Source organism: Manis pentadactyla, chromosome 5 (assembly GCF_030020395.1).
Source record: "Manis pentadactyla isolate mManPen7 chromosome 5, mManPen7.hap1, whole genome shotgun sequence".
Classification (NCBI taxonomy): domain Eukaryota; kingdom Metazoa; phylum Chordata; class Mammalia; order Pholidota; family Manidae; genus Manis; species Manis pentadactyla.
The window spans coordinates 149,736,017-149,753,555 of NC_080023.1; the positions used below are offsets into that span (position 1 = coordinate 149,736,017).

Consider the following 17,539-nt stretch of genomic DNA (forward strand, 5'->3'; position numbering starts at 1 on the left):
GAAAGCTGACAGCTGTTGGGAAGGTAAATGGGAAGGCCATCATCACACCAGTGATAATGCATCCCTCACAAGTTATAATCCAACGACACTCATCTGTGTCCAGTTCTCTACATGTTATGGGTTGAACTGTGTCCCCCAAAAAGATACGATACAGTCCTAAACCACAGTACCTGTGAGTGTGACCCCATTTGGAAACAGGTTCTTTGAAGATGTACTCAAGTTACGATGAGGTCATACTCAGACACCCAACATGACTGGAGTCCTTACAAGGGAAGAGACACATGGAGAATGTCACATGAGACTGAAGTGGTGAAGGCAGAAACTAATGTGATTCATCTACAAGCCAAGGAAGCCCAAAGACTGCTCGCAATTTCAGAAGCTAAGAGAAAGGCCTGGGACAGATTCTCCCTTAGAGCCTCCAGGCAGAGCACAACCCTGTCAACATTTTAGGCTTCTGACCTCCAGAACTGTGAGAAATTAAATTCATGCTGTTTTAAGCCACCCAGTTTGTGGTACTTTGTTGCAACAAACCCAGAAAACCAATACAGTAAGTCGGGGTGATAGTCTCCATGATTCTTTGCACAGCTCTTTGTTCCTTCCCAAATGCCCTTCACCAGATGGCGCATTAACATCAAACCTCTCAGATCTGTCCAACTGTTCTCTTCTCTTTGATATCTTCCACCCAAATTTGATGAGCTCCCAAGAGTCTCTCCACCACATATTAGCCCAGCACCACATACTGCCTGCATTTTTATTATTAGATTCTAATCACCTGTGTACACAGCTATCTTCCCTAAAGAACCAGAGCTCCCCAATGGGAAAGCAAGGCCTGATTCCTACCCACCTTCACAACCTGACGTCAGTGCACAGTACCTCAACATACAACAATTACTCAGAAGCTAGCTATGAACTGACGCAGTTGGCGACTCATCTCAAAAGAAGGTAACATGTATGAATTCAGAGAGTTGGCTATTATTTATTGACGAAAACTGAAGATGGGCCTTGAGGTAGAATCCAGATAGAGAAGGAAGAACATGGGGGCAGGGAGGAGGAAAGGTGCTGAATTTAACAAATATACAGAAAAACTACAAAAGAGAAGGATTTGGTTAGGGTTAAAGAAATGGGCATAAAGCAGTGGGAGCCTTCTGCCGAGGGTCATTTTATAGGTAATAAGATGAGTTAAAAAAAAAAAAGCTTTCTGAGAGCACAGGGACACATGTTTTCAGGAGATTTATGTAACAAAGTGCAAAATGGACTCCAGAGGTACAAGAGACAGCCAGGGTACAAACACAAGCAGGTCAATGATGAGGTGAAAGGCCAGGTACACTAGGATGGCAGTAGCAGGAGGGGAAAGGAGCAAATTTCTAAGATTCTATAGGAGACAGAATAAAAGGAAAGAGCAGCAAAGGATTACTCTTTAAGTTTTGGCCTTTGCTTTTATCTAAAGTGGGATTTGCTACTGAAATAAGGAAGTACAAAGGGAAAGACTATTTTTTGCAAAGAGGATAAGAAGTTTGGTCTCAGTCATAGCTTATTATGAAGTGATGGTAAAATATCCCAGTGAAGATGCCCAGCAAACATTAGAAGGTAATGAATTTCAGGAGAAACATGAGGACAAAAGACAGATACGGTGGTCATATAGGTAAAGATGACTTTTTCTCAAGTCATAAAAAAAATATTGCAGAATTTCATTCCTCATTCAACAAATATTTATTGAACACACAATTATCCCAAGCACTGTTCTAGGATCTGGGAATATAGCAGTGAGCAAAGCAAAACTGATAAAAATCCCTGCCCTCAAGGAACTTATATTCTACTGGGGAAAACAGAAAAGTCTATTTGATTCATGAACATAGATTTAAGGCTTTAGGTTGATACTGCTTAGTAATTATTGTAAGCAAAAAAATTATCTTTATTTTACTTTTTTCATTTTTTCAACTTTTATTTCCCAGACTTTTCATTTCACTAGTTAAAAAGGCATTTAGGTCCTCAGACCAACAGCCAGACAGGTTCGAGTGAATTAAGATATTTTTTAATGCTAGCTTTCCTGTTGTAAGAAATCTATTTTCTCTCTTTGTTTCTCAAAAGAATTAGATCAGCCCTTCCAAAGAATGTTCTAAACGGTGATGGAACTCAGAAACAATTAGAAACCAAATGGCACAATGGAGAGCATGGGCTTGGGAATTAGACAAGGTTCTAATGTGAGTTCACATTCCAGTCCAGTTTTTCAGTGTCACTTAAGCAAGTTACTCAAAATCCCCAGGCTTTACCCATCTGTGAAATAGTAATAACCTCACTCCAAGGACTAAAAGGGGTAGTTTCTAAGAGGCACTTGACACAGCACATGGAAATAATGGAGAAATGCTGGTGATGGCTATGCTGAGACAACTACTACTAACACTGCATGAGTTGGGCACAAAACAAATGCTTAATAAATGCCTACTTCTTCTCTTTTCCTCCGGTAGAAGGTTAAGTCTTAGCATCACACGGAACTGTAAGGCTCCAACTCACTAGGTTATTCTATTCAATCCTTCCAAAAGTTTTGTATGGCAGGAACATAAAAGAATTAAACGCATATTAACTTTATAAATGGGCTTAGCATCTTTATTCTCTAACTTTATGGGACAAATTCATCCTTAAAAGAAAAATTTCGATGGTGATGCCACAAGGACAAAAAAAGATCACTGAATTATGAAGTCACATAAAAATGAATGAAGTGATACTACTTTAGAAGTCATCCCCCAGAGATTCATTTTTATTAAACTAATACCAATAATCTTATCCTCTGTAACGAATTGTTTCTGTAGTATTCATTTAGAAAAACATTAAGTGATTTGCTAACTATAATCATGCAATAATCCAAAGTTTATACAACACCCTCAAACTTGTCCTGAAGATTAAATGTCACAATGTATATGAAATGCTTGACCCAGGTTCCTGCATACAGTACACACTCAGTGAGAACTTCAGTGAAATTGAATTTTTTACTGTACATCCTTTCAACCAATGAAAAAGGCCTTATCATAGCAATTATAACACAGGATGTATGGAGCCAAAAAATTTTTTTAAAACTCCAACTTGATGCCATTGCAAACCAGAAAGGTTTTCATTTTTATGTCTCTTAATTTAATAATGAAGAGGTTTGTGAGTTAAATCAAGATACATACCACTATAATCAAAACCAACATTTCAGTCTAAAGATCCTTCAACTAAAAATTACAGGTTTTTTTCAAAGGCCAGAGACATAAGCTCCTCTTACTTTCACATTTAAAAATGCAAATTCTAGAAGCCCACAAAGTATAATGGAATTATCAAAACCAAAGTCATAACTGTGTGTTTTTCCCAGGAAAAAGCACTGACACCAGCTTGAATTGGCTCATGTAAAGTCCACACTAACCAGGGAAACCCCTTCACTCAAGCGTGACACCATTTGAGACAGTGTCAGGACTGCCTATTCCCCACAACGAGTGGCTCTTCTCCAATCCTCTGGACTATCCATGTAGACATTTAGATCTGCTCCTTCCTTCTCCCTGGCAATCTCCCTCATGTGTAGATGACATCAACGCTTACACCTTCCTGCCAGGTGGATACTATGAAAGCACCCAATCTCAGTATGTGCAAAATTAAACTCATCTCAGATATGCTCCACCTGTACCACTGTGTCTATTAATTGTATCACCATCCTCTCAATCGCCCAAGATAGAACTTAATTTTCCTTCCCTCACCTAACCCTCCCTCCATTCCCACAGCCTATCTCATGCTCTCTTTATCGCCACCCTGACCCAGGCCAACAGTACATCCTAGTTGCCCACCATCTCTTGTGCTTAAAGTGAGTCCACCTACCCTGAAAAGTACAGGCTGATCTTGCTATGCATGTCCCTCCACACCCTGTGGGCCCCCACTGCCTACCAAGGAATCACAGATTTTCAGAACTTAAAAGGACTCTGGTCTGATACAACCATCCATTTGCCTGACCTTGGAAGCTCCTCAAACTCAAAATGTTCTGAGTTCCTTACCTTCCTGCTCCCAGCTCCTATAAAGGCCTATAATGTCATGAGAATGAGAGTGAACTATGCCATTCCACTGCTAATGAGCTAAAAGTCAAAATCCTCAACCCAACCCACAAGGCTCCACATGACCTGGCACCTGCCCATCTCTCGAGTCTTGCCATGCTCCCCTTTGCTCTCTCTCCTAGCCACCTGGTCTTCCATCCAGCCTGCCAGGATCTCTCTCATCCCCAGCCTCTGTACATACTGGCCCCTCAGTACCCCACACTTCACACAGGTAGTGCCATTCCACCCCTGACCTCAACTCAAAAGTCACTTATTCAGCCCCTAACCTTACCATTCCAAACTAAGTCAAGTCCTCTGTCCCCTGCTCTTCACCTCTACAGTCTAAAGCAAAAGCATTAACAAATTCATTATTGGATTTCTTATTCCCAAACTAGATTGTAAGCTCCACAAGTGCATAACTGTCTCTCTTGTTTACCATTGTATCTCACAACCCAACATGGAGTAACCTTCAACAAATGTGTAGATTAATGTAGCTCATAAATCAGAACACTGTTATGAGACCAGCCCCACTAGACACTGAATGTGAAATCACTTGGTTTCTCCATTACCATAGAGAACTCATCTCAACGTTCTCTGAGCTCCCTTGAAGATCTGACATTATAAGAGTTATAATTCTACTATTCCAAACTTCTCTCTCTCGACTCTCTTCTATATAGCCTGTTACCAGCAATGCTTTACTTTCTAGTCTCCAGTTTTGTTGGAATCCTTCCTCTCATCTGTAATATTTTTCCCAGCTACACATTTCCTAAGCCTGCTTAGCCTAAAGTGCTCAAATCCAATGTCACCTCCTCTGAAAGCTTTTCTTGCATCCCCCCGGCTAGTCACAACTTCTATGCCCCTGAATTGCCACAGGTTCTCCATTGCCTCGTTCAGGCCTCAGATCAAAAGTCACTTCAAATGAGAGGCATCTCCTAAAGTTGCCCAAGGATAATAATTCCCTATCAGACCATCTTGTCTACTTTCTTGACAGCATTTACCATTATCTGAAATTATCTTGTTCATTTCTTTCACTATCTACTTGTTAACTGTCTCACCCACTAGAATGTAAGACCCATGAAAGTAGGGACCCTGTCTGTCTTGTTCACCCTATTTCCCCACTCCTTCACATCTGACATAAAAAATGTTCAGCAAATATCTGCCAAAGGCATGAATGACCTGTACCCCTATGACTAGGGTTATTAGTGTACATTTGTTTCTCTTGCAATATTCCAAACTCCCTGTGGACTAGGCCAAAGTCTGGTTAATCTATTTGTGCATATTACCCGGAAGTCTTTGCACAACTGAAGCAAATAAGAGATAACTACTAACTATTAATGATCGCTTTAAGAGGTACTGTTATGAACCAGGCCAACTAAAAACTCAGTATTTTCTCCAGAAACCAGGGCAAACAGGAATCTCTTTCTATGCCCTCTCCACGACAGACCCTGGTCCAATCTTCTGCCTCTAGTTGAGCTTCAAAAGGCTAGTTTCCTCACTTTCCTTTAGCCAACAACCACTGGTTCTTCTATCTTTAATATCTCAAAATCCTACCTTTTCCCTTCTACCTCCAGCCAATAAATCACTTGCACGGCCCTGTTTTTTCTGAGTATCACATATCTTCAATCAGTAGAGGAACTCATTAGGTGTTAGGGAAGAAGAGCACGTTAAAACTAAGTGTTTAAGACTGGCTTTCTTACTTTTATTTTATACCTCGGTTACCCGAAAGCGGCTCGGTTTCAGGAACAGGCTTTCATGCTCTTTGGGACCCTAAGCTTTCTTGCCCTGCAGCCCGCCGGACCCAAACCCCTTTGGGGTGCTCCCACCCCAGCCTCAAACCTTTTCATCTTCCAATACAGGAAGACCCCAGGCCAAAGAAGATTTCCCCGGAAGCAAATGGGCCTCAAACACCTTGGAACAGCCCCCGCCTCCGGCCTGAGTCGTGTGGAGCGCGCCTCAGCCTCAGCCTCAGCCTCAGCCTCGGGCCGGGCCCGAACTCCCACACCTCCCTGCACTCACCTAAAGCGGCCCCCGCAGTGCTGGCATTGCTCGCCCACCCAGCCCGCGGGGCAGATGCACTGGCCGGTACCAGGGTTGCAGCGGCCGCCGTTGACACAGGGTCGGTCACATTCCTTGGCCTCAGCCGCGGCTGAGCCCGACACCGTCGCCGCCGCCGCCGCGGCCTCGGCCGCCCAGGGCAGCAGCAGCGGTGGGAGCAGCAGGAGCAGCCGCGGGAGGCGCAGCCTGGACCCCAGCCCCGGCCTCCCAGCCCTGGTCGAGTCCCAGCCCCGGCGCCGCCCGCCGGTCCTGCCCGCGGGCGCTGTCGTCGCCGGCGTCCTCCTCCTCAGCCGCGCCTCAATCGCCGCCGCCGCCGCCACCATCTTCCCGGGGCTGAGACGGCGCCCCGCGAACACATACACACACACCGCACGGCCGGCTCCGCTTCGCCTGGCCGTGCGGGGCGGGGCTGTGCGGACGGTGGCTCGGGCGGTCAATTCTGGGGGCGGGGCCAGGGCTGCGCGGCAGGCGGGGCCGACGCGTGCGTGCGCAGGCGGGGCGGGGCATGTGGGCTGACGTCCTACGGCCCGCGCGGCGCTGCTCGTTGTGCAAGCCAGCCGTCCTTGTGCGCTGCCCTACTGTAGCCGGTCATCGCACTTACCAACCCCGTCTGCCTGGGAAGGACCTAGGAGAATGCGTCGTGGTGTGGTGCTAGGAGTGCTACGCTTGAACCTCTGCTTTCTCCTCTGTAAAACAGGGATAACGAGATAACACGTGTTTAGAATCTAACGTATAAGCTGTGCTCAATAAATACCTAACAGACTGAATGAAGACACACACAGGCTGGCCTCAGGTTGACCCAGTAGAAAACCAGACCCATCCACTTTCAAATCTGTGGGGAAGTTTAGGGTTACCTTACTCCCCACTATTTGCTCTCTAATGATCTAGGAAAAGAGGGCAACATAAATTTAGGAATTGGAACCCCTTCAGTCCACACATCTGTCCCTAGATCCCTTCTTGTCAAGTGTTTTGTTACTTTGCTGGCCCCCAGTGAAAGATGCCTCCTGGCAGTATAACCTCCTGTGATCCTGGATCCTGGACTGGATGACTCTACTTAACCAATAGAAGAATGTGGCGGAAGTGACGATGTGCCAGTTCCAGATACCTGCCTTCAGAATACCTGATAAACTTAATTTTGAGCTGTTCATAATCCTGAGCTGCTCTGCCTCTTACACCTTGCTGTAACGAGAATACATGCAGAGATCATATGGACAGGGAAAAGCCCTGTTACCACCAAGAATTAAGGCCCCAGACATATGAGCCTGGTGGACCCCTCCTAGCTGAGGGACCAGTCAGGAGGGAAGAAGCCTTTTTGGTTGTTTCAATCATCTGGACTGTTGCTCATTACCTAGAACAGAGATACATCTTTCCTACTGTGCCTTATCCAAAATCCTCAGAAATGATAAACTGGCTGCTGTGTGTAAGACTAAGTTTTAGACTTTTATTACACAGCAATAGATAACTAGTACATTGTCTGACATACGCCTTGTGCTGTGAGGAATATTCCTATGGCAGCTCCCTCAGTTTGGACACCTTGCAGTCCCTGGAAAACAAAGCCTCTCATATACCTGTGAAACCTCTCATCTTTACCTTAGAGTGCAGGATTCTAAGATTCTAGGATATATCCCCACATTCATAATCAGGTCCTGACCTTCCTCACTTTGCATCCCTACAGTCCTGGTAAAGCTGAACTGCACAACAGCCACACACACACACCCCTCCACCCATAGTCCTTTTAGTCCTACACAAAAACCTATTGTTCAGCCTAGGCCCTACCACTTACATTCTGGCTTACAGATTATGCTTTTTGCTGCAGTGTCCCTATGGGGCTATATATAATGAGGTAAGGAGGTGGAAGACATAGCCCTACCCTCTGGCAAGGCCCCAGTCAGAAGTGGGAGGCTGACATGGAGCCATGCCCTAGCTTCAGGAAGTACAGTTCCCATCAGTCCTCCAGGGCAGAAGTGGAACCAGCCTTTCCTTTCTCTCCTGCACGGCAAAACTGAACCCAGACTATGAAGTTTCACCTGATTTTACCAACACTCAGAGATAACAAAAAACAGTTTGCATCCACAGAGCAGCAATATGGCTGTCCTAGAAGCTTGCTGCAGCAACATTCTCTTTCTTATTTTCTTAATCTACTCCCTTCTGTGGTTCGTTTCCCTTAGCCTTCAAAAATAAACAAAATCTTACCTTGACCTGTGAAGCAAAGTATTGCTATCTTCTTTCTCCTTTACTGTTGTTGTCATAATCCCCTACACTTTATATTTGTGTATGGTGGATTAAAGAGTGCTGCAAATTCTTTTACACTCCTTTCATAGAGTGACAGGGACTAATCCCCTCTCCCAAAAAACACACTCCTTGAATCTGGGTTGGCTTTAATGTTTGCTTAACCAAGAGATTATGGCAGAAGTAAGGTGCTGGGACTTCTGAATCTAGGTCATAAGTTTTGCAGCTTCATCCTGAGTGTTTTAGAACACTTGCTCTGTGGAAATCCAGCTACCATAAAAGAAGTCCAGCTACTCTGAGACTGACATGAGGAAGCTAGCCCTGAGTGGTTCCAGCCCCCAACAGTTTGAGTCTTTCCAAGTGAAGCCCCAGACTCTCATGAAGCAGAAGGGTGTCCTCTCTGCTGAACCTAAAATTGTAGTATTTCCAGAATATGTCACCTGGCTTTAGTGCATCTGCATCCTCAGGGGTGGAGAGAAGTATGGCTTTAGGGCAACTGCATATCAATAGGCGTTCCTCAGGGTGAAGAGCAGTTCATCTCCATATCAGTGGGTAATTATCTGGGCAACAGAAGGCTTATTTGAACCTGAGAGGCGAGGGGGAGTGCTGGTTTTACTTCTGCCAGAGCAGGAAAGAGACGTGGCCCAGGGCTGCAATTTGTAAGCAATAAACAGGTTTTAAACTGTATTTCTCCCTTTGACTGATTTCAGTTTTTGAGATATTTCGCCCCAGGATTTCCTCTCCCCAGACTTATACCACCCCAAATTGCAGATACACAAGCAAAATAAATTAGTACTTCTTTAAGCCACTAAATTTTGGGATGGTTTGTTTCGGGACAGCAACAGACTACCAAAATACTCTTCAACTTGCTTCTTCCAAAGACAAAAACAAGGTACACTTGATCAGAATTAAGAGTGGTTGTGAGACAGGGACCGTGGGCTTAGACAGAGTAGTATGAGGGCCTCCGGAAACAGCAAGGCAAGATATTGACAGTCAAAGCAATGTAACAATGTAAAGTTCCTATCGAAACTCTGTGTTCAGCATTATGCAAAGTCAAGGTCACACTAATTCTCTAGGGTAAAGATACTAGACTAGGAATATAGACATCTTCAGTGAGATCAATTGAAGGGCAAAAGGCCAGGATCAACTTGGCCTGGAATGTTTGAGTGTTCTGCAAGGGTATTTCAGCATAACCCGTGACTTCACTGTAAACAGCCCTAGCAAACAGACAACAACCCAGCCCACCTTGAGGGCAGGGCAGGTGGTACAAGTCCACACCCTAAGCCCTCAGTTCCCAAAAATCCTCAACTGCCTATAAATCCCCTAGGCAATGCACTACCCTGGGCTCTCTTGTCCCCTCCTGGCATGATCCAGGAGCTCTTTCCTCTCACTTTATTTCTAAATAAAAGCCTCTACCCTGGCTCTCCTACCTTGGGTGTTTGCTAAATTCATTCTTCAATTCCACAAACAAGAACCACGGCATCAGTTGTATAATTATATATACTAGGTAATGTACAGTTAGTCATCTATATGTAATACACAGTGGGTTCTGATATTATTGCCTTGTCACTTCTCATGAGGGGTCACTGCAGTTCCAGAAGCACTTCTGTTGGATTCTTCATGCCTTATCTCCAACGTTTTGTGGCTGTTCTACCTGAAATCCTATGCCACCTTTTTCTCCACTAGTCCTTAATCCAGATCCCAGGAACTTTAATGTCAATGGCAAAGAATTCCTAGCCTCTGATCTGGAACTAATCTAAGTCCAGACTTAAACTAAACAGAGTCCTCACCAACTGCATGACCAAGGAGCTTTGCATCCACTAAGATGGTTTGAAGTTGCCCCTGCCATTTTTATTTTCACTCAAGAAAGGCAGGCTCTCTGTTTGTGTGTCCCTTTTGTTCTTTCTGCTTTCCTGTCATCATTTTCCTTCTCTTCGTTAGCATTGTCTCTAGGTCAAGGGCGTGAATGGATTTTATAATTTTGGGCTTTTACTCATGCAATGTAAATAAGACAAATGCCCTAGAAGCAGAGCGTGAAACAAGATTTGAGTGCATAATTTCTTAGGAGAGTGCTTTCCGAAGAAAGGCAATTAATGAAACAGGATAGAGCAGAGAAGGGAGGCACCCAAGGATGTGGTTTTATCTAGAGTTAAGCTTCAGCCTGACCCTATGGAGAGCCCTGGAGCATGAACTGTACCATAGAGTTGATCCCACATTGAGGCAAGAGGGCCAATGTTTCATACACATATCTCATTTAACAGCTAACACAGGCAAAAGAAGTATCCAGTAAAGGAAATTTGGGAGGGGTACCAGTAGTCTACTACATATAAAGAATATTTATTGGGCACTAGATAACAAGGATGAATACTGTCCTGATAAGAGCTATCTATCTGATCAGCTATATGACCTTCCTCAATCCTCAAAAGACCTCACTTTGCACTATTTGAAATGTCAACGTATTTTAGTATGTCAAAGGTCTACTTACACTTTAAGTCTACGTGGGACAAAGCAATTCCCCTGACTACAGACGTCAGGGTCTCACCTAACAGGTAAGGTACTCTATTGCCTATGAAAAAGGCTGACCCTGAAAGATTGGAACAAACACAGCTGGAAGGGTTCCAGGTAGGAATCAAGCTCCACTGGGTATCAGCTCCCATGTGAGGGACAGGCCAACTTACAAACACAAAATCCAATAGGCTTTGGTAGCCTTTACAGGAAAGTGCTTAGGGATCTTTGACCTGGGAGCACAGGGCGAGCCCTTTGAGCTGTTGGCAGAGCTTCTGGTGGCCTCCACTGACAAGCCCTGCTAACACAGGAAGTGGCCTTTATGTCAGCTCAAGGGACAAGACCCAGCATTGGGAAGAGATCACAAATTTAAAAGCAAAGGAATTGAAATTGCTATTGGATAAGTTGAACACATACTCCCTCCCCCTAATTTCTACAATAGAGAACAGAAAGCTTTCTCCTATACATAAGACATTATAAAAACAGAAGAAGAGTTCAAAGTCAACTGGCCCTGATAAAATGCAGCCATGAGGAAGAATTTCAAATCAGCAGTTTCCATACTGAAGCCATCGTTCTTGACAAAAATTTCTCTGAATTATAAGTAATATCCTGTATTAGTTTCCTGTGACTGTTGTAACAAATTACCATAAATTTGGTGCCAAACAACAGAACTTTATTTTCTCACAGTTTTGGAGACTAGAAGTCTGAAATCAGGATATCAACAGGGTCACATTCTCTCTGGACACTCTAGGGAAGAGTCCTTTCTTGCCTGTTCCAGTTTCTGGTTGTTGGCATTCCTTGGCCTTATTGGCTTGTGGCCAGACCACTCCAATCTCCGCTTTTGCCATCATATTGCCTTCTCTGTGTTGTCTTCTCCTGTGCATGTCTCTTATAAGGACACTTGTCACTGGATTTAGGGCTCACTGAGATAATCCAGATGATTTCTTCCTCATCTCAAGATCTTAATTAATTACATCTACAAAAACCCTTTTCCAGATATGGTAACAGTCACAGGTTCTGGAGATTAGGATGTGGACATACTTTGGGGGAGCCACTACTCAGGCCACTGCACAACTCTACATAGAAAGTCAACTCATTCAATTCATTCATTTCTGCAACTAATATTTATTGACTGGCTACTACATACCAGACACTGATCTAGGGAGGCAGCAGTCAAAAAGCATATAAAAATCTCTGCCTTTCTTCACACCTATTAGATTGGCTGCTTTAAAAACAAACAAACAAAAAACAGAAAATAACAAATGGCAAGAATATGGAGAAACTGGAATCATTGTGCACTGTTAGCGGGAATGTAAAATGGTATAGCCACTATGGGAGAGAGTTTGGCAGCTCCTCAAAATATTAAAAATAGAATTACCACATGATCCAGCAATGCCATTTGTGTATTTAACCAAAATAACTGAAACCAGGATCATGAAAAGAGATTTGTACACCCATGTTCACTGCGACATTATTCATAATGGCCAAGAGGAGAAAGCAACCCAAATGTCCAACAATAGATGAATGGATAAGCAAAATGTGGTGTATACATAAATGGAATCTTGTTAAGCCTTAAAAAGGAAACAAATTCTGACATATGCTACAACACAGACGGACATTAAAGACGTTATGCTAAGTGAAATAAATTAGTCATGAAAATATAAATACCATGTAATTCCACTATATCATGTGTCTAGAGTAGTCAAATGCAGAGACAGAAAATAGAATGGTGGTTGCCAGGGGCTGAAGGAAGAGGAAAAATGGACAGTGGGGTATAGAGTTTGTTTTGCAAGATGAAAAAGTTCTAGAGATCTGCTGTACAACAGCAGATTGAATATACTTAACAATACTGAACTGTATACTTAAAAATGGTTAAGATGGCAAATTTTATGTTGTGCTTTTTTTTATGGCGTAATTTCTTATTATTTAATGCACTGCTCTTTTTTTTGAAGAACATTATGTTTACTAGGCTCTCCCCTTCACCAAGTCCCCCCAACAAACCCCATTGCAGTCACTGTCCATCAGCGTAGCAAGATGTTGCAGAATCACTACTTGTCTTCTCTGTGTTGCACAGGCCTCCCCTTTCCCCCACCCCCCACATTATACATGCTAATCATAATACCCCCTTTCTTCTTCCCCACCCTTACCCCTCCCTACCCTCCCATTCTCCCCAGTCCCTTTCCCTTTGGTAACTGTTAGTCCCTTCTTGGGTTCTGTGATTCTGCTGATGTTTTGTTCCTTCAGTTTTTCTTTGTTCTTATACTCCACATATGAGTGAAATCATTTGGTATTTGTCTTTCTCCGCTTGGCTTATTTCACTGAGCATAATACCCTCTAGCTCCATCCATGTTGTTGCAAATTGTAGGATTTGTTTTTTTCTTATGGCTGAACTATATTCCATTGTGTATATGTACCACATCTTCTTTATCCATTCATCTACTGATGGACACTTAGGTTGCTTCCATTTCTTGGCTATTGTAAATAGTGCTGCGATATACATAGGGGTGCATCTGTCTTTTTCAAACTGGGCTGCTGCATTCTTAGGGTAAATTCCTAGAAGTGGAATTCCTGGGTCAAATGGTAAGTCTATTTTGAGCATTTTGAGGAACCTCCATACTGCTTTCCATAATGGTTGAACTAATTTACATTCCCACCAGCAGTGTAGGAGGGTTCCCCTTTCTCCACAACCTCGCCATATGTTGTGCTTTTTTTAAACACTTAAAAAATATTTGCAAAAATCCCTGCCCTCATGGAACAACTGATTAGGTATACTTAAAAAAAAAATCTTTCCTGAAGCATAACACACATGGAAAAGCAAAGAGATTATCCATATACAGCTCAATGAATTTTCAAAATAAACAGATTCGTATTACCAAGGCCTAAGTCAAAAAATAAAACATTACAGAACCCCTCTTGGCCCCACTCAGTCACTACCTCCATAAAGGAACAACACTTCTTGACTTTTTATACTATAGATTAGTTTTTGTCAGTTTTTTACTTTATATAAATGGAATGCTTCAGTCTTTTGTATCTGTCTTCTTTCACTCAGCATTATGTTTGTGAGATTCATCCATATTGCATATAGTAAGTTATTTTTGTTTCTATATTCCATTGTATAGATATACATGGAATTGTATATATACAGATTATATATACTATATATATGGAATTATATATATACAATGGAATATATATGTGTATATACATACACACACATATATTTATACCATGGAGTACGTACCATAATACGACAACTTATTTAGCTATCCTGCTGCTGATGGACGTTTGGGCAGTTTCCAGTTTGAGGCAACTGTGAATAATGATGCCACGTATAGTCCAGGAATCTAGTACAGGTCTCTTGGTGAACACACATACACATTCTTGTTGGGCCTGTGCCAGAGGTATGCTGATGTTTAACATGTTTACATGTTAATGTTAAATGTTTAACAACCACCTCACTGGGGGAAAAAGCCCTCATGTGTAGCATTTTTTTATTTCTGTGGTGTGAATACTCCCACCATGACCTATTTCAAGCTACCAACATGACGTCACTAAATTGGAGTCAGGAAGACATAAACCAAATGTGCTCTCACAAGCCAGCAGGAACCCACGCCAGCCCTGTGTATGCCTGGGAAGTCTACTGAGAAACAGATGCCAACACAGAATTAGACAAGCAAGGGCTTATTAGCGGAACTGTTTGTGAAGGATAAAGAGGAAGGAAGCAGGAAAAGGCAGGGAGAAGGTTCAGACTGAAATAAAAAGCTAACAGCTGTGAAGGAAAGGGGGAAGGAAGGGTTGGTTAAGAAGAGTCATAGAGAGCAGAACAGTTCCAAGAAGGCTTGGCCAGGCCAATGGGAAGTGCTGGAGCCAAAGCTTCCAGTTGGAGTAACCCTGCATGTGGCAAGAATGGGCCTGCATTAGCGCAAATGCTGTGGTGGAGCCAGAGGGGCAGCAGCTGGGCAGCCAGTCAGTTACACTCCCCACAGCAGATTGGACCAGTGTCATTTCATGACCACCATACCTGGCAATATTCCTTCACTCCACCTGCCTGGAGATGAGCAAGATGGCTTCTCAATCAGTGTCCTCTCTAGATGTCTTCCTTTTCACAAATTAGATGAACAACTCTGACTTGGCTGACTTGTTTGGAAGCTAGAGAGGTCCCTTTAGACTGCATAAGCCCTCGGTTTCTTGGAAGAGAGAGAGAGGGATTCAAAAGGAAGACACTGAGTCTCCTCTTAATAAGGATAGATAAGTGTTCTAAATATTAATGAAGAAAAAATAGTTGACCATATGGTATCCCCAACTGATGATTTGAACCTGGATGGAAAGAACAGAAAAATGAAGTTAGTCAGACATAAACGCTGAAAAAGTCCTTATAATCCAAGTTACAGTTAGTTGTTGAACTAAAAGCAATGTGGTGCTTTTTAAAATATCCACAAATCCTTTAAAATTTGGAGTTTAATTTCTCTCTCTAGAATAGCGGCCAGGTTTAGCGACTCTCTTCTAACTTAGAAGAGGTGGAATTATACTGTGACCTCTAAGGCTAGATCATAGAAAGGATAGCTCCTCTGCCTCAGCCTCTCCTTCTCCTTCTCCCTCTCTCTTCAATGTTTTGGAGCAAGCCAGCCATCATGTCATGAGGACACTCAAATAACCTGTGAAGAGGCACAGGTTGGGAGGAACTGAGGCCTTCCACCAAGAGCCAGCACACACTTGCCAGACATGTGTAAGCCAAGTTGGAAGTGGATCCTTTAGCCCTGTTAAGCCTTCAGAGTGTTGCAGCCCTGGCCAATACCTTGACTGTGACCTGATGAAAGACCCTGAGCCAGAATTGCCTGATCAAGCTGCCCTTGAATTTCTGACCACAGAAACCATGAAGATAATAAATTGTTACTGCTGTTGTAAGCCACTAAATTTTGAGGGTAATTTGTCTCATGGCAATAGATAACAAATACAGGCAGCAAGGGTTTGGAAGTCCCTTATGTACGCCTACCATGGGAACCGAAGATATTACCACTGAGACAATATGAAAACCTATGAAAAATGTCCATTTCCTTGTTTCCTGCTTTGGCCCATAGAGAAGCCATCTCCTCTCCAAGCTGATTCCCACTGAAGCTCACTGTCCTGGTGCCACCTGAAGCACCATCTCTATTTCTACTGCTTACCCAAGGCCCTGATGCAGATGGCTGCCAGGGCTGTGATTGAGGTTTCTCACACCTAAACAGAGGTCCCCATCTCATGCTGCTGCCGAACCAGAGGAACCAACTCCCATCATTTGAAAAGCCCCTGGCAGCAATGCAGCCCCACATTACAGCAAAGTGGTTATTGCCTCACTTGCACTATGACTGTGGCAGGAATCCCAGTGTCGGGGAGAGGTGGCAGATAACACTGTGTACAGAACGAGCTGACCAAAAGCCTGGCCTGAGACTAGAGGTATGGCCCAGATTGCATTGTTTACCAAGTTAAACAGGGGGAAGCCAGATTAGCATATCAAAAATGACTTAAGAAACAGGGAGTTTAACTATGAACTCCAGCAAGTCGGGGCCAAGGGCGTTGATTATAGGTGAGGTTCAAAGAGGACAGAAAGCATGAGCAGGAGATCCATGAGCTGAGTCCTGGGCTACGAGCAGCTTTGAAGTCTGTACTATGGTCTGGTGCCCCACCTTAGGGCTGGCTTGAAGCCATCTAGCCCCTTCCCCCCTTTGCATTTCAAAAAAAGCCCCCTCACTTTGTTTCACATGGCAAGTTCCCACAGAGCTGCCAGGGCTCAGACTCTGTCTGCTACTAGCAAGGAGGCTTGAAAACTTTTATATTAGTTTAGGTTCCCCTAGAAGAAAGCCTTGAGACAAGGATTCAAGGTTAATATAGAGTATAATCCCAGGAAGCAGGGAGGGGAGCCGGGAAGTGAGACAGGAAAGGGAAGACAGTCCCAGTACAGGGTGTGTTATCAAACCAGTTACTTGTGTGAGCAATTGGAGCTTAATTGCACAGGGGAAGCTCTGGGAAATGGTATAGGACACATGCCACAGAGAGGTAAGGGTACTAGAGTATTTGAGGGTGTTTATACACCAACTACCGTCAGCCATTGCTGAGGGCTGCCAGGGGAGGGGTGTTAGTTACCGTGGGGATCAACGCAGAGGTGCAGATACTGGCTGATCAATCTTTTATTTGTTTATTGGTCATTTAGGTCTCCCCTTCTGTGAACTGGGCATTCATATCCTTTGCCCATTTTTTCCTATTGGGTTGTTTATCTTTTTTCTTATTGATTTGTAGGAGTTAATTATATATTCATATACTAATCTTTTTCTATTATATGTGTAACAAATACATATTTTCCAGGTTTGGGTTTATCTTTTCACTCTATGGTATCCTCCAATAAATAGTTCTTCTTTTGTAATGTATGAAGGGCCCCCACCCGTAAGATGGAGAACTTCCTGCTTCTCTTCCAGGTCTTCGGTTCCCGCCGGTGCCACCCGAGGCCCAATCACCTCTCACCACCCCCACCAATCCCAGCACCTGGCCAATAGCCACCAGTCCCGTTGAAGTGACACCTCAATCAGCTTATGTCCCTCCCTATATAACCTAGTACTTTTCCCCAATAAAGTGGAACTCTCCGGTGAATTGCTGCTGTGTGTTGCTCCTTCATTTTGGTGCCGAAACCCAGGAGACAAGACACCCCAACTGGGCCCCGTCTTCCC

At 43.6% G+C, this 17,539-nt stretch overlaps 1 protein-coding gene across 5 annotated transcripts in view; it reads right to left on the bottom strand.

Annotated features, from left to right (window-relative positions):
- Positions 1-6,515, bottom strand: part of ATRN (attractin) — a 161,620-nt gene extending 155,105 nt beyond the window's left edge. For all 5 annotated transcript variants that reach the window (XM_036924629.2, XM_036924628.2, XM_057502799.1 and 2 more), the window contains exon 1: positions 6,069-6,515. In XM_036924629.2, coding sequence (XP_036780524.2) covers positions 6,069-6,430 — 362 coding nt within the window. In that variant the 5' untranslated portion in view covers positions 6,431-6,515. The remainder of the gene's footprint in view (positions 1-6,068) is intronic.
- Between the last annotated feature and the right edge of the window lie 11,024 nt (positions 6,516-17,539).